General features: G+C 35.8%; 1 protein-coding gene across 1 annotated transcript; it reads right to left on the reverse strand.

Moving 5' to 3' along the window:
• Positions 1-1,003: 1,003 nt before the first annotated feature.
• Taf7 (TATA-box binding protein associated factor 7) lies at positions 1,004-2,556 on the reverse strand. The gene is made up of 2 exons (XM_073978716.1): positions 2,197-2,556; positions 1,004-2,116 (listed from the first exon to the last, which is right to left on the reverse strand). Exons 1-2 carry the CDS (start codon positions 2,506-2,508, stop codon positions 1,094-1,096), a joined length of 1,335 nt encoding a protein of 444 aa, XP_073834817.1. The 5' UTR covers positions 2,509-2,556; the 3' UTR covers positions 1,004-1,093.
• Positions 2,557-9,065: the final 6,509 nt, after the last annotated feature.

The raw sequence follows: 9,065 nt of genomic DNA on the forward strand, positions 1-9,065 counted from the left end.
TCCCTTCAGCTCGTCTATACAGACTCCCTTCAGCTCGTCTATACAGACTCCCTTCAGCTCGTCTATACAGACTCCCTTCAGCTCGTCTATACAGACTCCCTTCAGCTCGTCTATACAGACTCCCTTCAGCTCGTCTATACAGACTCCCTTCAGCTCGTCTATACAGACTCCCTTCAGCTCGTCTATACAGACTCCCTTCAGCTCGTCTATACAGACTCCCTTCAGCTCGTCTATACAGACTCCCTTCAGCTCGTCTATACAGACTCCCTTCAGCTCGTCTATACAGACTCCCTTCAGCTCGTCTATACAGACTCCCTTCAGCTCGTCTATACAGACTCCCTTCAGCTCGTCTATACAGACTCCCTTCAGCTCGTCTATACAGACTCCCTTCAGCTCGTCTATACAGACTGCCTTCAGCTCTTCTATACAGACTCCCTTCAGCTCTTCTATACAGACTCCCTTCAGCTCGTCTATACAGACTCCCTTCAGTTCGACTATAAAGACTCGTTTCCACTCGTCTAGAAAAACTCGTTTCTACTCGTCTATAAAGACTTGTTTGTACTCGTCTATAAAACCTCGTTTTCTACTCGTCTATAAAACCTCGTGTTCTACTCGTCTGTAAAGATTCGATTCTTCGCGTCTATAATAACTCGTTTCTGCTCGTCTATAATAGAGTTGTGCCAATTGAACTATATTGAGCGATCTAGTTCATTATATAGTTCAATGGACACCGGTCGTTTGTATAAACAAACTGCGTATTCGTAATGCCACACGTTAGTTTGTATGACGTTACTTATACGTTTTTGAACTAGGTCATTCAATTGCCCAACTCTAGTCTATAAAGACTCTTTTCTGCTCATCTTGAAAGACTCGTTTCTACCCGTTTACTCGTCTATAAAGCCTAGTTTCTAATCTCCTATAAATACCATAAAAAACTCGTCTACCCAGGCTCGTTCCTACCCTAGTATACCCTTTTGTGACTGAGAATATAAAATGAAATTAATTTACATTTATTTATAAATAATTTTATTTAAAAAATTTAATTTTAATCATATGTATTTATTTCCCTCTTTCTCCTCCCCCATTCCCATTTTTACAGCATATTTTCATAATCTTTTATCTCCAGTTCCTTTTCAACCATTTGACTCGCCAAATTATCCAGCGTGTCTTGCATTCTTTGACGTAAAGTTGGATTTTGTATTGACGATATTTCTTTGGCCTTTTGTGAATGTTGAGCCTTGATGTCATCCAGTTGTCCACGTAATTCGGAAATTTTTGCTTGTATTTGATCAACACTCATTTGTGGAGTGGCATCATTGGAAGAATCATCATCCGATAAGGTACGTTTGCGATCATCAAAGTAGCCAGCACCAGCCAAATTCGAATTTGAACCACCAAATTTCGAGTTGTCATCATCACCCTGTTTGGGGCTGCCAAATATTGATTTACTATAATCATTCAAATCATCTTTAGAGGTATTAAGGCCACCCGTCTTGGCACTCATATTGGTGTTATTACCACCGCCCACCGAGAAGTAGGACATACGGGAATCATCGGCTGAGAGACGTGATGTTTCATCTAAATCTTGCATACGATTGTTGCCATGGCGTTCCATATCTTCATCATCATCTGAAGAGGAGACTTCTTCGCCAAAAATATCATGTTCTCCCACACCCAAATGACCAGATGGCGCAGATGGACCATCTTCGTCATCACCATCCGATTCAACATTAATGTCTTTTTGTGATGATGAATCATTGTTACCCTTGTCACCCTCATTCATAGTATCATCCATGAACTCCTCCTCACCTTCCATGCTGTCTTTTAGCTGAGAATCTGTTGACTTCGAGAGATCTTCATTGATAATTTCAAATTCAACTTTAACCGCATCATTGTCTATGCGCAACAAACGTTTTACTTCTTTTTCAATTTCGGGCACTTCAACATTTTTCTTCTTCAAGGTTTTACGGAAACGACGCTTGCGCACATTTTTACATGGTGGCGTAATGCCATGGGCCCACAAGAATTTCTTATCAACCTTATTGGGATCTTTTTTCTTGCCCTTATTGGGCGATTCTTCTTTATCCAAATCATGGGGTTCCTCTTTGCAAATCATCTAAATAACAAAATGGTCAACAAGGTGAGAGGGTAATTATTAGGAAGGAAGATTACTTGTTAAAGTATGAATTCACTTACCATTTGACATATATCGGCCGATTTGTAAAAACTTTTATTATCAATGGTCTTGAGACATTCTATAATGGTCGGCAGATCCACAAGTTTAGCATGCAGTAGCCAATGATCGAATCTCACCTCTCCATAGCGTAAATCATTGTCCAGTTGTATGGTCATTCGATCTTTCAAATTGGAATTTGGTGAATTGATGGCTTCCCTCACCGCCTTGGCAACCTCTTCTGGTAGCCGCAGTATATATTGATTCTCCAGTTCAACTCCATCATCTCGTGGCTTTTGCTCCTGTTTGTTTTTATCAACTTTTTTGTCGAACATGTTTTAGTAAAGTTTTTGTTTTGTTTTCGTTCAGGGATCTAAAATCGAGTTAGTGACAAGTAAAGGAAGTCTTCGATAATTCGAGAAATCACAGTGAGTAGGATTGCCAAGTTATAACAGAGAATGTATAAGTGAAGTGGCTTGTAAACATGTCAAACTGTCGGTTCATTGTGTGACAACCAAAAACAACTACATGAAAAAATGTAAGTGATGCCAAGTTTTTTCTTGAAATTTTCATATAAGCTTCGTTCCAGTACTTTTTTAATGGTAAAATGTTCAAAAGAGAAAACTGTCAAAAATGAGTTCAACGCACACATTTTTCCAACATGTACGGGAACGGAAAAATGGCAGAAATGTCAAAAAAATCTGGAACAAATGTCAAAGTCGGCGTGTTAGCGAATCGGAAGCCGGCAAACATGGTGCACATTTTTGCTCGCTCAAATTTGTCGTGTAAAAAGTTTCTAAAGAGAGAGCCATTTAGCGCCATTTTTGTTCAAAGAGAAGTGAACATTTTGCAACATTTTTGGTGTACGGGAACGCATTTCGGGGAAAAATGTTCAAAAAGTGTTAAATGTGTAAAAACTTTTTAGTTCTGGAACGAAGCTATAGTTGTAAACTTTGCTCAACGGAGCCATTGTGCAAATGCCGCGGCACATACGGTCCGTTGAGCGTCGCGTTACAACAACCACATGAGAACTTCAATAACAAACTTGGCATCACTTACACATTTTTCATGTGGTTGTTGTTTTCAACGCGTCACACAACGGAGCGTATGTATTTGGCCCTTACCCTACGTTTACACATGACAGGACAGTTGAGTTCATGTATTGATTGTCAAAAACCCAAAACTTGCCTGTGTGACGTAGGCGTCCAGACTGCAAAAACAGTTGTAAAATTATGAATAAAAACCATCGATTCCTTTTCGTTTTTCGTTCACATATTTTGTTTTTGTACGTATTCTTTTGTTTTCAGCACATTTGAATTATCATCTAACTTCTTTTTCACAAAAATGTCAAAAATTTGTTAACCCAACTATCTGTGAAAAAAGATGGACAGCTGGGAGACAAACGACAAATTATGTATGTGTTTGTAAATCAGAGTTGTATTTCAAGACAAACTGTCTGGTGTAAACGCCTAGTTAAGGTAGAGCTGGCAAACCATCGATATTCCCAACATTCGATATTTTCGATATAATGTTTTAAGATATCGATTGCTATCGATATTATCGTTAAGTTGTCATCACCATTAATTTGGAGATGAAAATGGCGGAAATGTCAATGATTTTCTTGAAATTATGCAAAAGTAGTTCACAGAAATGTACAGGAGAACAAACAAATGCTTTTATTTTATAAAAAATGTAAAAAAATACATTTTATTTTACCGAAAAATGTGTACGTGTGACTACGGACCTACTTTCTTACATACACATAACCGAAAAGCAGTGAAATTTCTATTTATTTCAATGGATTTCAGGTTAGGGGTTTTTATTCCGATAATATCGATAGGCAAAACTATCGATATTGCATTTTTAAATAACAATCGATATTATCGATAGTGCCATCGATTTTTTGCCAGCTCTACCTTAAGGCCTAGGTACATAAGTTGCCTTGCCTTGCTTTTCTGCTTCATTTCTGACATAAAAAAATAAAAGAATAAAGAAGGCCGAGCAAATTTCGAACTGGGTTGCCCTTTTTTATTCTTTTATCAGAAGCAAGCAAGGTAAGCAGGCTAGGCAGCTTATGTACCCAGGAATTTAAGCCCTCGCATTTAAGCGTCGCGTTACAACAACCACATGAAAAAAATGTCACGTGTCCCAACGTGTCATTAAACGGACCGTATGTGCCGAGCGCTTTAAAGCTGAAAACACATCCAATGTTTGAGTAAAGGGGTGTTTACACTATCTATGAATGTCATATGAAATGTAAAATATGCTACCTGTGAATGTTGTACACATAGTGTGACCACCATGGCACAATTACCCAGGTAGTGGCATCGTAAAATTTTGAATATGTTATGTCAAAACTTCCTTTATGTTGTTGGGGAAATTACAACAAAAATAATTTTTTTTATAAAGGGATTTGACTTTTCATATTCGATCAGCTGGTGTGATACCACTACCTGGTAGTTCTGCCATGTGTGACCACTATGAAAATTTTCATCTATCAAAATGATGTGGCAACTCATATGTACATTTTTCATTTAGGGAGCGTTCTATTCGGCCAAGTATTTTCGTATGCAGTTGAGAAATTAATTGTTAGAAGAAAACAATTTTACCAAAAAATGCAGGAAATAGTTAAAGAAAACGAAAATGTAAGTGCGATTAAAGTTTTTAACAATATATGGGCTGTTTCCGTACTTTATAAAGTGGTAAAAGTCGTAAAAGTTGTAAAAGTCGTAAACGATTTTCATATAAATTTTGTGTACGGGAACGCAAAATGTGTAAAAGTGGTAAAAATTGTAAAAACATTTTAGTTCTGGAACATAGCTATAAATTGTGTTATTTGCGTGATTTATATTTTGTGGTCATATAAAATTGTATGCTAGTGTGAACGCAAAAGCTAAAAGTGGTATGGACTTTGACAAACATAAAGGATGTAGAATGGATAAAAGAAGTGACAGCTCATATGACATTGATAGATAGTGTAAACACCCCTTAAAGTTTTGTGTCATTTCTGGTAGAAGAATACAAGACAAAGTGCTACCAAGTTTCAATTTTTCTTTATTCTTCTACCAGAAATGACACAAAACTTTATTCAAATGTTGGATGTGTTTTCAGCTTAAATCATCCAAAGTGTTGGGCCCTGATGAAATCTCCATGTCGATCATCTCACTAAAGTTCTCATCCTGTCGATAGCTTGTTAGTGTCGACAAACAAATGCAATTTCGTTGAAATTTAAAGTTCGGGATGAGCATTTTGTATGTCGAAGGTAGTGGCTTCCTGAAGCAAGTTGTGTTAATTTATGCGTACTTGGATCGAGTCCTCCAATACATCGATCTTAATAATTTTTACTCTAGTCCCGCTCTACACTAATCTGATTTCAATGAAATAATTTCATGAAATTATGCATCCTTAGTCCCGGGCCACACTAGAAAAATTTCACTGTAATTTTAACATGAAATTATGAGTCTATAGATTGAGTTCCATAGTAGAGTAAAATCATGAAATTTCTGTAATGGGGAATTCGGCCTAAGAACACCTAATTTCATGAAAATTTTTAATGAAATTTACTCTAGTGTGGACCGGGACATAGTAGAGTAATATCGTGAAATTGCTGTAGTGGGAAACTCGATCTAAGAACGAGCAATTTCATTAAATTTTTTCAATGAAATCACTCTAGTGTGAACCGGAACATAGTAGAGTAAAATCATGACATTGCTGTAGTGGGAATTCGATCTAAGGACGCCTAATTTCATGAAATTTTGTTGTTGTAACGCGCACTGAATATGAGCCATTGTGTCTCGGCCTTCACTACTGTTGTTTTCTGCATTAACCCTGCGTTTACACATGACAGGACAGTTGAGTTCATGTATTGATTGTCAAAAACCCAAAACTTGCCTGTGTGACGTAGGCGTCCAGACAACTGTAAAAACGGTTGTAAAATTATGAATGAAAATCGTCGATTTCTTTTTGTTTTCCGTTCACATATTTTGTGTTTGTTGTTTCATCCCAGTCCTGCTGTTTTTTTTTTTTTTTTTTTTATTAACGTCAATACAAAGGAAGCCTTATAGGCCTATGTTTTTTCTTATTTGAAACAGTTTTGTGTTCATTTATTCAAAAATGTCCATGTTTACTGTCTACGAAAATTACCAGACAGTATCGAGGCAACTAGCCACATGTTTGTATGTATTAGTAAATCAGAGTTGTATTTGCAGACAGTCTGTCTTGTGTAAACGCCAAGCAAAGGCCTAGATACATAAGCTGCTTCGCCTTGTTGCCTTGCTTTCCTGTTTCATTTCTGACGTAGCATAAAATAAAAGAATAAAGAAGTCCGAGTCTAGTTTGCCCTTTTCTACTTTATTCTTTTATTTTTCTTATGTCAGAAATGAAGCAGGAAAGCTAGGTCGCCTGCTTCATTTCTGACATAATAAAATTAAAAGAATAAAGAAATAAATTATGTCAGAAATGAAGCAGACAAGCAGATGGCCTAGCTTTCCTGCTTCATTTCTGACATAACAAAAATAAAATAATAAAGAAGAAAAGGGCAACGTAGTTCGAAATTGGCTCGGTCTTCTTTATTCTATTATTTTCATTATGTCAGAAATGAAGCCAGTTCATTCGAAAGATCTAGTTCAATAGCTCAGATTTTTTAACTGAAATATTTCAATAATCTAGTTCATAGTTCGCTTTATGAAAACACATACATACACCAAATAGGAACAGCATAGTATAAGAGGTCTGTACGATAACTTCGCAAGTAAAGAGTACTTGCAAGTACTCAACAAGTTCTCAGTAACTTCTCTCCACTAATTTTACTTTCTCGAAGCTAAAATTTTGCAGAATGTTATCGAACAACAATTTGCAAAAACTTGTAAGAAATCAGCTGATTTGACAAACAAAAAGTTTGGCGGATAAGATTTAATTTAAGAATCGAAGGTTGTTTACGAAAATTATTTGATTAACCATTGCTACAAAAATAATTCTCTTTCCATATCATAAATTAACGGCTTGCCGTCCAGTTAGTGTTCCTCCTACTCCATGGATGCGCCGCTTTTGGGTGGGATTTTATACCTTAGTCGAAGGTCACACTAGAGTGGTTTCATTGAAACTTTTAGGGTTTCTTAAATCGAGTTCCCCACTACAGTAACTTCATGATTTTACTCTAGTATGGAAATCGACCTAGTCCCGGGCCACACTACAGTAATTTCATTGAAATTTTGATATGAATTTATGCGTCTCTAGATCGACGTCCATAGTAGAGTAAAATCATAAAATTGCTGTAGTGGGGAAATCGATTTAAGAACACCTACTTTCATGAAATTTTTTAATGAAACTCACGCTAGTGTGGTCCGGTACCTAGGAACCCTGGATTTCATGAAATTGTTTCAATGAAACCATCTAGTGTGACCAAGGACTTATTAGAAATAAAACAATCATCACAAACTACAAAATAAGATATTTTACAAAATAAGTCGTTTTCCATAATTTATTTAGTTCTCTTCTCCTTTTTTCTTGTAATTATTTTAATAACCAAATGTTTGTGTTCTCAGTAACAAAAGTCTCTTTTACTTTGCAAATTTGTTATCGAACAGCATTTTGTAAAAGTTTGTGCAAATTTGCACAAACTTTTGGGTTATCGTACAGACCTATTCTAAAGCGTTCTGGATAGGATTATAGCATTAAATAAGTCAACTGCAATGTTAAAATTTATGTTTTTGTTCCGTTTGGTTTAAAATATCAAAAGAAACAAAAACAAATTTCATACATTTTCGGAAACAGCTGACTTTCTTGCAAGTTTTTGCAAAATGCTGTTCGATAACTTTCTGCAATTTTTCTTGCTTGTGAGAGTAAAATTCACTGAGAGAGGTTGCTGGAACTGACTGAGTAATTATTGCTGGGAAAGTTATCGTACACACCTATTGTCATGGTAGAACAAATACAAGGTAAAGTTAATACTACAACAAATACAACTCGAACAACAACCACAAAGGAATTTGTTTTTTATTTCCCTGTAGGAAGCATGGGGACATGTGTCGACATGTCACCACTTTGTCTACTATTATGGTGACAAAGTCAACACTTTGTCAACAGGTTGTCAACAATTGATACTTTTACCTTAATAAGAAGAAGCATTGTTTATAGTAAAAACTGATAGCCCAACGAAGCATCTTCTTAGTTTTTCTTCATTTTCTTAATTGTTTGGCATAAAGTACTGTGTTTTTGTGAAAAATCAATAATATATATAATTTTAATAACAACAAGTATGAGCAAAGGAAATTAGGAAAGGAAAATAACAGAAAAGTGAAAAAAATAGACAATTCTATATCAAAATGCAGGTTCTGAGGCGGCTGACAAAATTTGTGGTGAAACTTCGACTATTAGAAATTTTATGGAATCTTTAGAGAAGATGACGAATATTATCCCGTCTCGCTGGAAGTGATGAACGCAACTTTCATCTGATATTTGGGCATGGCATAATAATGGGTTAGAATGTTGAAGGGTTATTTGGCAAAAATTGATTGCGAGATTTTTGCAATGTTTATACAGCTGTATTGTAAGAAAATTTAAGGACATTTTGTTTATTTGTGCTTATTTATACATGTTTATTCTTCAATTCCTAGATGTTATATCAATATTCAGCGAATCGCCTGATAAAAAGCTAAGTGCAGCAGAAGAAGAAATATTTTAAGCAGATAAATCACACCAATTCTTATGGCCAAGAAACACCATTTCTTAGGCGATGCTATTTCTGACAATGAAAACGATTTTTTTATTATTGGTTAGTCAACCTTGAAAACATTGGCTTTATTTACTAATTTTGTGCTTATGTGGAATCTTGCGTTTATAAAGATAAAAAGTCTGTAATACGCAATTTGTACTTTTTAGTATTTTCATAATT

This window comes from Musca autumnalis, unplaced genomic scaffold (assembly GCF_047663935.1).
Source record: "Musca autumnalis isolate F117 unplaced genomic scaffold, ASM4766393v1 scaffold_1, whole genome shotgun sequence".
In the NCBI taxonomy this organism is placed as follows: Eukaryota; Metazoa; Arthropoda; class Insecta; order Diptera; family Muscidae; genus Musca; species Musca autumnalis.

Coding starts and splice junctions, on each gene's coding strand:
- Taf7 (XM_073978716.1), bottom strand. CDS start 2,508: ATGTTCGACAAAAAAGTTGATAAAAACAAACAGGAGCAAAAGCCACGA. Junction 2,117..2,196: donor CGGCCGATATATGTCAAATG/GTAAGTGAATTC, acceptor TTTGTTATTTAG/ATGATTTGCAAAGAGGAACC.